General features: G+C 44.7%; 1 protein-coding gene across 5 annotated transcripts in view; it reads left to right on the plus strand.

Annotated features, from left to right (window-relative positions):
- Window positions 1-531: 531 nt before the first annotated feature.
- KCNQ5 (potassium voltage-gated channel subfamily Q member 5) overlaps window positions 532-16,881 on the plus strand; it is a gene marked incomplete at both ends in the record, with an annotated part of 300,511 nt that continues 284,161 nt past the window's right edge. For all 5 annotated transcript variants that reach the window (XM_081998435.1, XM_081998437.1, XM_081998439.1 and 2 more), the window contains one exon: window positions 532-887. In XM_081998435.1, the coding sequence (XP_081854561.1) occupies window positions 532-887 (356 nt within the window). The remainder of the gene's footprint in view (window positions 888-16,881) is intronic.

Raw genomic sequence — 16,881 nt, forward strand, 5'->3', positions numbered from 1 at the left:
CCCAGCAGCGCGGCCCCCGCCTGCCCCCGCCGGCCCGCCTTTCTCGCCGACTTTCTCCGCCTCTGGGAGCGGGAGCAACAGCTTGCCCGGCCCGGCCGGGCCAAGAGCCGCGGGAGGCAGCGAGGGAGCGGGCGGCGAGAGGCACCGCCGAGCCGCCGCCCGGAGCTCCTCGCCCCCGCCGCCTCTCAGCCGGAGCTGCGCGGTGCTGCCCTCCCGCCGCCCCGTCCCGGGCCGCGGAGCCACGCCGGGCGGTGCTGCTGGGGGCCGGCGGCCGGGCGCCGCCGCCCGGGAGGAGAGCGCGCCCGGGGGGGCGCCTGCTCCCTGGCCGGGGCCCCCGCGAAGCTGCCGCAGCCCGGCCCGCCGCGTCGGGCGCCCAAAGTGGCCCGCGCCCCCGCGCCCCGCGGGCGCCGCCCGGAGACCCTCGGCTCCCGCTGCCTCCTGCGGCTCGCCGCCGCGGGGTGCCTGGCCGCCGCCGCCCGCGCCCTGCTCCGCCGCGGCCCCGGCGCCCGCCCCGGCGCCCGGGGTGATGCCATGCCCCGCAACCACGGCGGCGGGGAGGAGGGCGGCTCCGCGGGGCTCTGGGTGAAGAGCGGCGCGGCGGCGGGCATGAAGGATGTGGAGTCGGGCCGGGGCAGGGCGCTGGCGAGCGCGGCGGCCCGCGGCGACGGCCTGCTGCTCCTGGGCACCGGCGGCGCGGCCGCCCCCGCCGGGCTGCGGGAGGGCCGCCGCGGGAAGCACGGCGCCCGCATGAGCCTGCTGGGGAAGCCGCTGTCGTACAGCAGCGGGCCGAGCTGCCGCAGGAACGCCAAGTACCGCCGGCTGCAGAACTACCTGTACAACGTGCTGGAGCGGCCCCGCGGCTGGGCCTTCGTCTACCACGCCTTCGTGTGAGTACCGACCCGCTCCCCTCGCTTCCCTTCCGTCCCCCGGGCCGCCGCCCGCACCTGCCCCCGGCCAGAGCCGCGCCGCACCGCGCAGCGCGCAGCTTCCTTCCTCCTCCCGCTCCGCACCCCGAGCATCGTTCCGCGGCTGGTCAACGGGGAAGACAAGTCGCGTCGTGCCTGCGATTCGCGCCGAAAGTGCCCGGGAGGCATCAGCGGAGGCGAGGGAGCCGCTGTCACCTGCGGCGCGGCCCTCCGCGGGCGGCGGAAAACCCGCGCAGCCCTCGGTGGGAGGTGATGGTGGGGAGGCTCGGTTCACCCGGCAGAAAGAGCCGGAGGAGAGCACGGCGGGGAGCCCACGCTCGTTTCTCTCCCGAGCGCTTGAGGCCGGTGGGTCGCGGGGGGGCGGGGGGGGTGGCTGCGCGGCGCTCCCCCGCAGCGGCCGTCTCGGTGGCCCCGAGGTTAGACGGGGCGAGAGGTGCTGGCCGCTGCCGGGCCCCTCCCCGTGGCGGCGGGGCGCGGGGGACAGGCCGGTGGTACCCGCGGCGTGCATTTTGCTTCGCCGATACCCAGCGCTGCGCAGTTTGAAAAGTTAGCGCCGCGGAGGCGCGCGGCGCGTTCGTTCCTCCCGCGTGTTTTCCGAGAGCGCGTGGTTGCCGTCCCGCAGGGAGTGCGGGTGGCGGCGTGGGCCGCGTCCGTCTTCCCACGCGTGTGCTCGCCGCGGGATGCTGCCGCGGGCCAGCCCCGAGGGAGGGCGCGGTAAGCAGCCTCCGTACTGGCCGCCCGCTCCTCCCGTGTCCGTCGTTGCTGCGCTTTTTCTTTGAGCAAGTGCCTCCTCCTGTCGCCCTCATGCCGAGAGAAGCCGGTGACTAAAATACACGTCCCGTCGCGTCGCGCTGTGGAGAGCGGTGCTGTCACCGCGCTGCGAAACTTGCCCTGCTTTACTTGGAGAGGCCGGCCTGGGAGAGCTGGGGGGGGAGGCCGAGGCTGTAACTGCCTAAAAGTATCCCTAGGGTCAGTGGTGTTCCTTAGGCCCTTAGCAATCCCCTGATTTTACGGGTTTTGGTAATATTCGGGGGAAAAGGCCCGACTCAAAAGCCTTTTGGGTGGCTGAGCAAGGCAAGGAGATACAGTCTGGCAAGTCGTCCGTCCACTGGATCATAGTCCTAGATGAAAACGTTGCGATAAATTACAGAGGAAGGATGATAGGCATTACTCTGTCGGGGTTATAATGCAAGGTAGTCCTACGTTCGACTACAGAAAATATATCATAAATAAATCAGAAGATTTAATTGATATGCTGTAGGTAATTATATTTCCATGATAGTTGCCGGAATCAAGCTAGCGGTTACAGCAGCTTCGGTAAGAAAGCAACTGCTCCCTAAAAGCTGTTTGATAGCATAAAGAGTGCTCCTCGCCCATCAGCAGGGAAATCCCCAAACCCTACTTCAATAAAAGTTTCTACAAGGGAAAAAATACTTTGCCAAAAACATGGCGATGTGATTAATAAGATCCTTTGTGGATAGATTTGTTTAGTAGATCAAACTTGTTATAGATAACAAGCAGTAGAAACATTCTTAATATTATATTATCTTCAGTAAAAGGATTTTAGTCCACTTAGAGGATCTGCCCATTCTTGCTGTTTTACTGTGAAATTCAACTCTTACAGCGTGAACTTTCTTCTTGGAGGGCATTTATTTGGTACATTTTGCTCTTTGGGTTCTTACAGGTGTTATCCTGCGGTGTCGACGGATGTAAATTAATGTTGTGAGAATCGCGAAAGTGTTTACTAGGAATTATCTTACGGCAGCGCCTGAAGTTGCCCTACAAAATCCATAAATTGTAGTTTTGGAACTTTCTCTTTGAGATCATGCTGAAAATCATTAAAACAAGTGAAGTTCAAGTTAGAAATAAGGTTGACAAGTTTAAACCTCAAAAAAAAAAAAGTAAATTTCCAAACAGAGTGAAGTCATGACACAGCAGCACTGTAAACAAGGAAGATTGCCAGCTGCGTTTAGATAATTGCCTGCATAGAAAGAACACCAGTTTTAATTTTTAATTGCAAATGGCAATTTTGGCAGCTGTAAATGCCAACATTAGATCTTCTATCTGAGTAGATCTGTGTGAAAGAGCTTGAAACATTACTGGCACCTAGTAATAATATTACCTTTAAGGATCTGTCACTGCTACGGTGTTTAAGGTGCATTTGAAGTTCCATTGGATTTCAATTTGACAGCCATCCTCATTGCCAGTCTATAAATTCTTTTAATGTATTTATATAATTCTGATTTAATGACTGCCAGATACTCAGATAATATTTTTGGTGTTTCAGGCTCATTTTTTTCCCAGCCACCTGACCAAATACAGTTGCATCTTGGAAAACATATTTTCTTACAGAATTAAAAAACAAAACAAAACCAAAAATAACCCCACCAACTTTTGGCAAAAAAAAAAAGTCTTGAGACAAGCAGTTTAGAGTTGCAAAGACATTACTAAGTACGTGGATGAGATGTCTGCTCCTACCTCTGTTGAACTATTCTTGACTGCAGCGGAGCCCGTTACAGCTCTGTACTATTTCTGTTACAGGAATGGGCTGCCTGGGGTGAGACCTTTTGGGCAGATCATTGGTCTCCTGAAATGAAGCCTGCTCTGATACGCAGGTGGAAGCAACGCATGGGTGGTTTCAGAGTTTCAGTTTAAAGTCTTCAATCGAGAAGTGTATTTAGGTTTAACTGTTTGTTTTTTGAAATCAGAAGTGGGGAATTAAGCATCAGTTACAAATAAGAAACTATCCCTGCAGTGATATTTTCATTTCTTGTTTCCATAGGGAAAAACACTAGAGCTGAGAATTATGCATGGTTCGCTCTTCTTTTTTCTTTTTGCCCTTTCAAGTAAGAGAAAAATAGGCCAAGCACCTGAGGAACGAGCGCTGTGACCTACATTCAGAAGTCAATTGGTTAATTTATTTGTAAATATAAACTTGCCAAAGGCTGGAAAAGACAGCTGTTCAGCAAACTTCCGCTACTAGAGGAAGGACTTACTCTTGAGCAAAGGCCTTTGGCTTCAGTATAGTTGTGCTGGGAGGTAAAGCCATAAATTACATGTTTCTTGGCTCCTTTTTGTGCACCTCAGTAGCTCTTTACATAGAAGCCCTAGTTAAAAATCTAAGCTCGTTCCTGCAAGTTTTTGAAAAACTGCGTTTCAGATACCCCAGTCTTCAGTTCTTAATCATTCAGGAAAACTGAAAATATGAACACTTATAAAACCAGAAAAGAACGTTCATACCGTTCGTGAGTAATGTGTCAGTAACTTAAACTCCTGCTAGTAAAATATTTATCTCACACCACATCACCTACACATGGAGCACGTGCATATTTAATGGGCGTGCACCTACATTAAAATGCTGTGATACTCTAATTTTTCAAAAGGATTGTCTTGGGATGTCATAGGATTTCTTTGTGTTGTTGCTCTTGCTGTTTATTTACATTACTTTGGGTTGCTCGGTTTGATAAAAATGTACAGACACTGCCTTAGAATGATCAAAGGGGAATTCCAGATTTGTTGCAAATTTAACTCTGGGTTTCATCTTCAGTTGTCGTAAGGATTTTGTATTATTTTTATTCTTAATTGACATTCTGAAAAAGAGATGGCATGAGACGTTCAGAAAAAAATACTGCTCTTTGATACTGTTTATACTGGGAGGATATAATCAGTTGCATAAGTTTCCTAATTTAACATGTTGGATTTATTTCTGGAATAATAAAGTTTCTGTTTCTTACTGACTTCTTTGTAATATATTCCATGCAGAATTCTTTAACGTTTGTTGTGGGGATGTCCTTCTCTTTGCAAAGCCACCACCTTTTGCTTCTGAAGCGTCTGAATCACAAATCGCCGGGCTGGATGCGTGCACAAGGGCAGTATCACTTTGCATGACCTGTATTGATAGGTTTCCATGGGCATCCTCTGTTGGCCATTGCTGGAGATGGAAGATACTGTGCTAGATGAATTTAAGAGCCTGTATGATGTTCTTCTTGTCTTTTTGAGTTATTGGTGGAAAAAGGCTTAAAAAATTATTTCTGAAAAAAAAATCTAAGGATTCCATCAAAGATTTAACTAGCTATTTTAGTTTTGCAGATCTGCTGGAAAGGACGTAGCTTGCTAATGATCAGATGGCTATTGAACAGCAGCATCTTTGCACGTGAGCTAACAGCGCTGCATCATACTGTGCCATTTGTATAATTAGGGAGGTTCCATGTTCTGATTAAAAAAACTGTGGTGTGCAACAGCCTAAATACTTGCTTTTTCTCCTACTATCAGAAAGTAGGAGATATGATTTTATTTCTTTATGTTACCCATCTCAAGGCATCTAATGAACTAGTTCCAGGTGCCCTGTGGGTATATCTATGGCTTTCACCTTTTCAAGCACCATTTCAGTCTGATGTTGTTAGGATAACAATATATTTTTATATGCTTAAAAAAAACCCAGCAGCATTGTATTTACAAATAACAAATAATAGGATTGACAGCATAAATGATGTGGCAAAGCAAATCTTATTATGTGCTAAGGAGGTAAAAACTTAAAACTCTTTAACTATAACACCTAAACTTTAGTAGGCATTTTCTTTTCGGGAGTGACCTAGGACAACCAAGGGATCAGGCCCAGCCAGCATGGGTTCTTGAAAGGCAGGTCCTGCTTGACCAACCTGATCTCCTTCTATGACCAGGTGACCCGCCTAGTGGATGGAGGGAAAGACTGTGGACGTTGTCTACCTGGACTTTAGTAAAGCCTTTGACAACGTCTCCCACAGCATTCTCCTGGAGAAACTGGCGGCTCGTGGCTTAGACAGGTTTACTCTTCGCTGGGTGAGGAACTGGCTGGATGGCCGAGCCCAGAGAACGGTGGTTAAACGTTGTGGTGAACGGCGTTAAATCCGGCTGGCGGCCGGTCACAAGCGGTGTTCCCCAGGGCTCGGTTCTGGGGCCGGTCTTGTTCAATATCTTTATAGATGATCTGGATGAGGGAATCGAGTGCTCCCTCAGTAAGTTTGCAGATGACACCAAGTTGGGTGGGAGTGTTGATCTGCTGGAGGGTAGGAGGGCTCTGCAGAGGGATCTGGACAGGCTGGATCGATGGGCAGAGGCCAACTGTATGAGGTTTAACAAGGCCAAGTGCCGGGTCCTGCACTTTGGCCACAACAACCCCATGCAATGCTACAGGCTTGGGAAGGAGCGGCTGGAGAGCAGCCCGGCGGAAAAGGACCTGGGGGTGCTGGTTGACAGCCGGCTGAATATGAGCCGGCAGTGTGCCCAGGTGGCCAAGAAGGCCAACAGTGTCCTGGTCTGTATCAGGAATAGTGTGGCCAGCAGGAGTAGGGAAGTGATTGTGCCCCTGTACTCGGCACTGGTGAGGCCGCACCTTGAATCCTGTGTTCAGTTTTGGGCCCCTCACTACAAGAAGGATGCTGAGGTGCTGGAGCGTGTCCAGAGAAGGGCAACGAAGCTGGTGAGGGGTCTGGAGGACAAGTCTTATGAGGAGCGGCTGAGGGAACTGGGGTTGTTTAGTCTGGAGAAGAGGAGGCTGAGGGGAGACCTTATCGCTCTCTACAACTACCTGAAAGGGGGTTGTGGCGACGAGGGTGTTTGTCTCTTCTCCCAAGTAACTAGTGATAGGACAAGAGGAAATGGCCTCAAGTTGCGCCAGGGGAGGTTTAGATTGGATATTAGGAAAAATTTCTTCACCGAGAGGGTGGTCAGGCATTGGAACAGGCTGCCCAGGAAGGTGGTGGAGTCACCATCTCTGGAAGTGTTCAAAAAACGTGTGGACGGGGCGCTTCAGGACATGGTTTAGGGGACATGGTGGTGCTGGATTAATGGTTGGACTTGATGATCTTGAAGGTCCTTTCCAACCTAGTGATTCTGTGATTCTGTGATTCTGTGAATGATGGTGGATATTTAGATGTACTTCAGAATAAATCTGCAGCGGCTTGCCGCATCTGAGGCAGTTTGTGATTCCATTTGTCACTTAAATGTTGTTTGGAAGGGACCTTTGGAAGTCACCCAGTCCAACTGGAAGACACACTCTTCCCAGTCATGGCAGCCAGGCTTTGTCTAGACAGGTCTTAAACTTCCCTAGGTGGAGGTCCCACCTCCTTGCTGGGTAACCTGTAGGTCTGCAACACCCACCTGTTGAAAAAAGAGGGGTTTTGTCGTGAGGAAGGAGGAGAGAGCCAACATGAACCTCCCAGGTGGCAGTTTATGGTCATTGCCCCTTATGTATCATCTGGCACTATCAACAAGAATTTGGCTTCTTCACCCTTGTGATTTCCCTTCAAGTAGCTGTAGGCTGCTTAGGTCACCTGTTAGATCACCCTCTTGCCCGACTGAACAAGCTTAGTTTTTACGAGGTTTTTACATTCGTGTCCTGTATTTTCTTGTGCTGTTTCAGTCACTGTACACTGACCAGAGAACTGGAGATTTTTAAATCTTTAAAACCGCTTGCATTTTCTCTGTGATTGGCAGAGAAGATAAAATGGTCAACAATACTTCATTCCTCCTCTTTCCTGGTGGTGTTCATGGACAGTAGTCCTCTGCTGGAACCATATCACAGGCAATGAGTAAGGCAACCTAACTTCTCTTTTTCGCTTGGTTTTTTGTTGTAGAGCTATTGCCCACCTCAGAATTTTCAGTACCTTAGTACTTTACCTTAGTAAAATACTGTTTCACATTTTATTTTTTCAGGCTTGGTATACTAAGTTTTCTCATTTGTATGGGCCTTACTTTCTGCCTCAAGAGTAGTGACCCGGGGGAAACAACTAATTCGCCATAAAAATCAAAACTGATCCTCAGTGTCCTAGAAAGAAGAGAAAAAAAGGCTTTCTTTGAGGAAGACCGGGACTGGTGAAGGTTCATGCACGTTGACTATGTTCTATTTTCATTAAGTTTATTTCTCAAATGGGATTAGAAATTCTGTGTGTGGCTAGGAAGGTGGATAGTATCTTAGATTAGTGTTTGGGTCTCCAATTTTTAAATAAATGTACACCTTTGCAAGTAGGGTCTTTTTAATCTCTTCCCCATCCTTAAGCAAGAAGTGAGATAAGAGCTTTCTTTATAATTATCTTTTTGCTGTAGCTTTCTCCCTCATGCAAAAATCATGCAATTAGCATTATATTTGGGGGCAAGAGTCCTACCTAATATCTGTTTTTCTTTGTGTGCCAGTCTTGGGCGTGTCATTTCTTGTCTTTCATACTGAGTGTCTTCTATGATGCAGGGACTCTTGGTGAACTTTCTGTGGCCTCATATGGTGAAAGATGTTGCTGGAAATTATAGATGTTGTCCAGGGTTTGGGCGGTCTATGAATAAATAATGTGGCATTAAATATGTGTTGTCTCAAAGGCATAGTTGTTTTAGAGGATGCGAGAAAGATTTTAGAAAGATTTTGATTGCCTGTGAGACAATATTTGTGTGACAGATTGTCAGGGTAGGCTCTAGACCATTAGCTTAAAGACCTAGACACCTTTCCACCCCCCCCAATACTTTTTAAGCTGCTGTGATATTTGACTTTGTAAAGCAAAAATAGAAGTCATAGAAGTCATGATACCTACACAGACTTGATGCTCTTTCCATGCTCCAAATCTGACTATATTTTTAATAGCTATTCACCATCTTTTACTGTTGTTGTTTATAGCTTAATTAAGTTTCCTGAATTGGATGAAAATCATGACAGTACAATTGAACTAATATTTTTGCAATAATTTCAAATAATTTTTAGCGTCAACCAAATGGAAATCCAATGATCATTCAGTCATTAATAGTGATTTCCCTATTTATGAGAATAAACATCATTAATATATTTACCAATACTCATAAAAATGCAGTTGAATTTTTCATAATAGCTTCAGTGGAAAGGAAAAGCGCATGGTTTGTAACTTTATTAATCTTTTTACGGGGAAAATACATAGAAGGAAAAACTTTTATTCCTAGACAATGTAAACTTCTGATATTGCCAGTAAAGGTCACTGCTGTAAGGTAGTTGTTTCTTAGTAATTCAAAGGTGAAACTTAATTGCCAACTGTTTGATGTTTTTATATGGTTCATATTTCCATTACCATGAATGTCTGATGAAAATTCATGAAATTTGCCACTGATTTTAATTGAAGCAGAAGTGAGTCTTCTGCACACAAGTCTTCTACACAGATGGAATAGAAAGCATGAGTAATACTATCTAATGAAAAATCTTTAACATGTATACATAATAGACATTGTTTGCTACATTATTCCTAATGAGGCAGGTGTTTATTCTTAAAAGAAGTGTTGCTTTTTCCTTTTGCAAACCATTAATGCAACAGAGCGTGCATTCTTGTTTGTTGTTTTTTTTTTAATTAATCCTGGTGTATTGAGATTCATTTCTAAATATGTTTTGTATAAACTATACTGAGTTTGGGGAAACTTTTTTCCCGTCCTTTTTCTGTTTCTTCTGAGAGATTTTTTTTTTAAAGTTTGGTGTACAGATTTCCTGTAAGAGAGCAGATGTAGATTACCCAAGGGATTGCCACCACAGGTCAGTTAAGGTAGAAAATTAATCAGCTGTACAGTTTATCAATTGCAGAATAATTTTAAGCAGTTGCTGTGCTCATGTGCAAAGTAAACTTCCTTTAAAGATATTAATTAAAAGTTCAAAGGCTGTCTTACAGGTCAGCTGCACTTAATCCAGAAATATTTTCAATTTTCTGTTGAGCATTAGATTTATCTTGTGATAGCTGTCTGAGTGGCTGTGTAATTGTGTTACAGGAAGCTCAGCAAAACGTTCATCACTGTGGGCACTGAACTGTAATCTCAGGCAGCGTCTTCTACTTGAAAGTCTGTGTGATAACTTCTTAATATATACAGTCTGGTCCAGTGATTCAGAGGTGGACACAGTCCTCCAGCTACATGTGTCTGAATTTCTCTGTTTGGCCTTCACCCAAGAAGATCTTCAAACATAAATGTGTGTATTTTCCTTAACAGAGATGGGCATAAATATGTATGTAAGCATTTTCTTTAAGAGTGAATGATTTTCAAAGGCATGGCGTAGCTGCAGCTTCCTTTGATTATTCTATTGTGCATTCAATAGGTAATTCACTTTTTTCTCCCCACTTGTATAGAATTAAGTTTAACAAATGAATCATGCTCTTAAACTGATTAGAAATAATGAAGAAAGGAAGTTCTGTACCTGCCCACTTCTTGATTTAAGTAATATATCCCTGTTTGTCTTGGCTTCCTTCTTGCTTTGAGACTCCCTAGTTCAACAAAGCAAACATATTACGCCTTTCAAGGCTTCTGTAGAGTTTTAATTATTTTATTGTAGTCATACCTGATATCATATAGTAGCAAGAGAGTGGTGCCAGGAGTCAATATGACAAAATCAAGAGAGTAAAATCTTTCTGCTTTGAGAGGGAAAAAAAATGCTACCAAAAACATTCAGATGCCTTCCTCATTCACTGGTGTCATAGATTAGAGCATCTGCACACACCCTTTTGAGGTCATTCAGTCAGAAATAGCATCTAACTTCTCCTAGGGCATTAAATTTAATTGCTTCGTACGGCCTAAGCTCATCCATAACCATGGTATCTGAGAATTACCCATTAGAAGCAAATGCACAAATCTTCCTCTTCCAGGCTCGCTTGGTAGGAGTGCACTTAAAAGTTACTGCTGGGGCCTTTCTAAATAAGTGAAAGGATCCTGACATACTTGAGAGGGCCTTTTGTGGGAAAATTACGATGAAATATTGGTTTGGATGCATTTCTGTAAGTAGTCAGGGTGGAGGGCCACTCGTCCTTGGCAGTAAGCTTGGAAATGTCAGTTGGTCTCCCCAGGAGACAACTCTGTATCAGTAACCATGTCTTTTCAATGGCAGAACTGCCACATCTTTGGAGAATGACAGGTGATGGCTCATTTGAAGCTGGCATGATGAGTCTGGAGTGGTGCCCACACTGCAGCTGGGGCTGGTGAGCAGGTGATGTCCTCTTCCCATCAGGTGGCCCAGCACCAGAGAAGAAGCATTGCCGTGTTGCCAGGAAATCACACAGTGACCTCATTTTACATCCAAGAAAGTTATGCTGACTGAGGTTAGAAGTAGTCTCTAAAATCATTAGGAGGAAAGAAATCTCTGTTTCTGCTCTCGTCTCTGTGCAGTTGATACTTTCCTGTAAAGTCAAGTTTTCCCGCAGGCACTGGATGAACCATTGTCACAGGAAGGAGCACAGACTTGCTCTTTGCTGCTTTCTGCAAAAGGACGCGCATAGGTGGCAGGAAACGTAAAGCAGCGTGTGAACGAGCTAATTGCAGGTATCTTTGCAACAGGGAAATAAGAGCCTGTGCTGGCAGATGGAGGGTTTTTCTTAGACCCGTCCCGTAGACCCTTCTGAAGTGCAGTTGGGAGACAGAATCATAGAATCACTGAATCATAGAATCATATTTCTTTCCCCTTAAGCTTAGAAACAATAGATTTCATTTGGTGGTTGGAGACACTGTCTGGAAAGAAGTTAGCCTTCCTCAAAGGTCGTACTGACTGATGACTGAACTTGTGATTTGGCTTCTGCAAATAATCTCTTTGCTGGGGTGTTGGAATTGAGAAGTTATTGTAGGCAGTCATGAGAAAGGTGATGATCCTGAATTATAAATATGCTTTGGAAGGAATCTTATTTTCATATTGAAAATGCTTGTAGACATACTTTTTAGTGGTGTTATTAATAGTTTTAGGCACTTACGTAGTAACTAGTAGAAATCATCAAACTGAGCATTGATAAAAGCTCTATCCTTCAATCAGGTATGATGGCGAAAACCCATCTGAATTAGAGACATGTTTATAAAGCTTCTGAAGTTAAACTTGAGAAGTTCTTTTGTGGGGAGAGGAAGGCCTATCCTGAAATCTTTGAAGCTGCTACATTATATATGTGTGGGCACTCCACCTGAGATTTTGCCGTTTGGACATACTGTGTAGGGAGAGTTATGGTGAGAGCATTTGTGGAATTGCAGAGGCAGGAGAAGTTACCTAGGGGGGAACAAAATCATTGAGGTGAAGGAGAATTTATGAGTGTCTGCTTGACTGTAACAGTTCTTGACTGATACTGAATATTACTTTCAGGTTAGAAAAGTACTTGTCTTATATTAATAATATGTTTTTAATTAACTTTTTCCCATTTTATTATCTGCCTTCTGTAGAGAGAAAGCTGAAGTACCAGTGTGAATGAATTGATTGGATTTATGTATAAATAAAACACGCTATTGATCTTTACATTTTTCTTACATTGAGGTCTTGACCCTGTGTGCAGACCTGGGGAAATAATCAGTAATATTTTTACTACAACATAAAAATTTTATTCGCTCCCTGATTGTGTTTCTGATCACTTTTCCCTTGGTAAATGTTTGTGTAATCTCCTTGCTGGGACTGAGCCTCAGCTGGTTTATCTGGGTCCACTCTCTGCTGGAGCTTAGGTCACTTTTTAGCTGCTCTTGTGGGTTGTTTGACAGGAAGGGACGCAGCTGGGTCAGCACAGTGCAGCCCAGTCTCTGACCTCCAGCATGGCTACACCTACACTTGGTGGAAAACCTGGGGAGGTGCATCTGAAATTCCACTGCTTCTGAATACTCCTTATCTCAGTGAAAAATACAATCCGCAGGGGCTTTTTCTGCAGGAAGGAATTCAGTCAGTCTTGTTCTTGTCCAGGAAATTTCTCCTTGAAACCGTAGCTGACTTAATGATATTGATAAAATATCAAAGACGTCTAAAAATACGGTAATATTAGATTAAATTTTGGTATTGCCGCAGTTCATTAATGGGAAGGACGGGGCTGAAGTAGCTGTACCAAACTGAAGTGTGATACCACACTAGTAAGTGTCAGAAGAGAAGTATTTACTTGGAAAAATCCTTTGTATGATTTAGCTCTCCAGTATTTTTTCATCTGCCCATATCTGTAAATTACCTCACTGCAAAGAAAGGTCATGGCATTCTTTTTGGCTTGCCTTTATCACCAGCTTTATGAGTTAATCATAAATAATATAATGGATAGCAACTGAAAACTCAGGTATATTAAGGCAGTGACATTCCAGATATGATCCGTATCTGGAAGATAAAATTAACTGTCATAGAGTGCTCGGTATTTAAGAAACGTGTTTTTATGAAATTTTGACCATGTTTTTCAGGTTTATTAATCCGTGATAAAGTTGTATTCTCCTCTGTTTTGAGGGTAAAGAGGCAAATCTCTGTGCAATAAGACTAAAATGAAAATGATCCTGGATGAAAATGTGAACAGTTGCAAAGATTTTGAAGTCATTTAGAGAAGAGTCAGTCAAGAGATCTGAAGTGTATTTTGATTTTGAGAATGGAATAAGTATATTAAGGAGGTCCACTCATCTCCGAATACCTACATTTAGCATTCTGCAACGAACCAGCGGGTGCCTTCACCACGCGCAGTCCGGCGCCTATCACGGAGTCGTGTCTGACGACCACACAGGGTATCTGCTGTATTCACTACGTTGTGACGGCTCAGTAATAAAGTTCTGTCTTTCAGCCTCGTCTTTAAACGCGGGGCGTACTGTAATGGATATGTGATGTTGGCAGGTTATGCTCTTCCAAGTATGGATCTGTGGATTAAGTTCAAACTGAGGGCTGCCTTGCCTACCTCTAGAGGGTGTGCAGGTGACGGCAACAAATCACTACACGTACAGTTCATACGGTTTTCTGGCAGGAGGATGAAACTGGTATCTTGCAGTCGAGCCCTGGGAATTGACGGTTACGTGTTCTAAAAAATCGTTAAAATTTGTAGGTTTATTAAAAACAATAATTAATGCAGAATACTGGAAAATTGTTAGAATGCTTTGTGGAAATGATGGCACACTAAGGCACAGTTCCGCAGGATGTCATTCACTAATCCGCAGACGTCTTTCTTGTAACAAATGCAGGAGATGCAAGTTCACGATTAAATAGTACCCAGTATTTGTATCAGTTTTGCTCTTGGATGTTCTAGTTACCTGTGTAGCTACCTGTCAGTGTCTTAGATGCTCTGCAAACAGTGAAAAATCTTCACAGAAGAAATTTGTCTTTTCTCTTGGAATAATATGGAAAGGCAACACCATGGTGTCGTGGTTTAGCCCCAGCCAGCAACCAGGCACCATGCGGGTGCTCGCTCACTCCTCCCTCCCCCAGTGGGACGGGGAGAGAAGTGGGGAAAAAACTCGTGGGTTGAGATAAAAACAGTTTAATAGGACAGAAAGAGAGAAAGAAACAACAATGATAACAACAATAATAATACCCGCAAAGGAATGTACAAGAACAAGTGATGCCCAATACAGCAATTGCTCACCACCCGGCGATCGACAGCCCGTCCCTGAGCAGCGATTCCCGCCCCCCGGCCAACTCCAGTTTATGTACTGGGCATGACGTCATATGGTATGGAATATCCCTTTGGCCAGCCTGGGTCAGCTGTCCCGGCTGTGTCCCCTCCCAGCTCCCCGGGCACCCCCAGCCTGCTCGCTGGCAGGCCAGAATGAGAAGCTGGACTGTCCTTGACTGCTCGGCAACAACCCAAAACATCAGCACCTTGTCAACAGTTTCTCATCCCAAATCCAAAACAGCCTCACACCAGCTTCTGTGAAGAAAACCAGCTCTATCCTGGCAGAAACCAGGACACAGGGCATTGGTCAGCATCGTAGATTTGAGTGTCATTTCTCCTCCTACCTTTTTCTAAGTTACCACAGACAACAGAGTCACTGACTTTTGTGCAGGATGGTAACCCAGGCATCATTGTTGAGATGGATCTCTATCATTCCTAGTATGATTTCTGCCTACCTAATATCTCAAAGTCTCTGACCTCTTATAGAGGTCTCTATGACCTCTCTGTTACCACAGCTCAAACTGTCACTCAAACTCTTTAATATTTCAGTTCTTGCAACCTCTTTCGGCCTGGACTCAGCAGTATGTTCTGAGTGCTCACTCCTGTGACTGTGTAACTCTTGCCCCTCAGCCAGAGTTAGCTCGTCTTACAGCCTAGGGAGAAAGTTATTTTTCTTAACTTTCAATAGCTGTAAAAAGCACCTGGCTAGTTAATTTTTAAAATTACATTTATAACTGAGTAATGAAAACAGAAGATCAACTTTGCTTGATTCATTAAGTGGAAAAAAAAGAACAAATGAAACTTCCTTTTTGCTGGGTCTGACAACCTCAGCAGCGGGCGATAGAAATGCTGTTCATTCAGCAGCAAATTACTGACAGCAGAAGACTAACATGGGTGCATTTCTAACTTACTGCAACTAAACCAAACTTGAGTAAGCCTGTAACTAAAATTGTGGCCTATCTTTTTTCCAGTCACTTTTTGAAAGTAACACGTATTTTGGCAGATACTGAGCTGTTACTTTAGCTGGGAGTTTCACCGTGTAACGATTTTATGAATGTCATATATCACATGGTTAATCAGAGTTTTCTTCTTGTGTTATTTGGCTTTGTTTGAAGATACTGAGTTAGAGAAACGGATGACTGATGGAAGAACAAGCAGAATGACAATACAGCTTCCCAGCATACGGCAGGGATACCAGGATGCAGGTGAATTAATGGTGGTAAAGATACACCTAGTCTTACAACTTTTTCTGAGGTTGGGAGCTAAAGGAACAGCAGATATTAAGCGGCGGATAAAGACTATTAAGCGTAGGGAAAACAGTCAATGGGATGCCCTGAGAGAACAGATTTTGATCAGTCTCATGTGTTCTTTGAAACAGGCTGTTGTCAAAATCTGAGGGCTTGACAAACTTTTAGAAAGGTAGACATGAATTGGAGTAGTTTGTTCGTTTTAAGGTATGTTCTTATGAAGCTGCTTCTCTCAAAACAGGCTTCTGTATCTGCATACTTTTGCAGTCTGTAGTGTGGAATGAGGATGGACTTAATGCGCTTGAGGTAGCTTAACTAATTTCAACTGGTCATGTTGCTGTGTTATGATGACTGTGTCTTTTTGGGCATTCCACCGAACTTTTAAAGCCTTAGATAAATTTTGTGCAAATTCTTAAAAGACAGCAGTAAAGAAAGAATATTTTTGCTTGTGACCTAGGACAGATCAGCAATTCGGATCTTTGCAACTGAAAGTCTTAAATAGTTTTTCTATCTTACCAGCTAGCCTCTAGATGATAGGTGTTTAAAATTGATAAATATTTTATCTGGGTAGGCTGAGTCCATGGTGTCTGCTGTTTTGGTTCTGCATTGGATCATCCAATACATTGTGTTCATTAGTAGTTCACCCTAGAATTTGTTGCACACACACACTGAAGTCTTCTGGTTGTCTTTTGTGTTTGCCTTTTTAGTGCCTCAGAGAACATGCTGGGAAAGGTAGAAATGTATGGCCTCTCCATTCATGCAACGGTAGCAAACCAGAGAGAATCCACATTTTCCTGAAAGTTCACCCTTGTTTGTGTACACACCTTTGTTTTCCCCAAAGACAAAGCAAATAAGACCGTCAGCTCTTTTATCCTGAGGAACAAACCCACAGGAAAAACATGGTTATTCCTTTTTTTTATGTGGAGAGTTATGGCTTTTGAGTCTGAAGTGAAGTGTTTCTAGATTATTTTACCAATGGAAAGCTGAAGAAAAGCTTCTTTTTCTTCTTAGCGGATTTCGGGTGTTTTCTAAGAAACTTCTCAAAATAAAAACATTAGACTTCCCTTTGTGTGGCTTTTTAGCTACTCTGACAGTCAATTTTTTCTTCTTTTGGTTGTGCCTAGTTGGTTTCCTAATGATCTTTTCCTACCTCTGTGATCTCTGATTAACTCAAGTCCTTCCTCAGAGGACCATAGAATTGGAACCTAAGGGCGTGCTAATGGTCACCCTTGTAAGAAGACCCTATGGACATTGCTGAGGGGTGAAAAGAGCACAGCTTTTATCACAGTGGTTTATTTCCTTTGAAATTTCAGCACTAGCCTGGCATTCAGCTCACACTGTTCTGGACTTTCAGAAAACTCTCTGATGCATTCAAGCATGTAG

This window comes from Phaethon aethereus, assembly GCF_964289735.1.
Source record: "Phaethon aethereus genome assembly, chromosome: 3".
Classification (NCBI taxonomy): Eukaryota; Metazoa; Chordata; class Aves; order Phaethontiformes; family Phaethontidae; genus Phaethon; species Phaethon aethereus.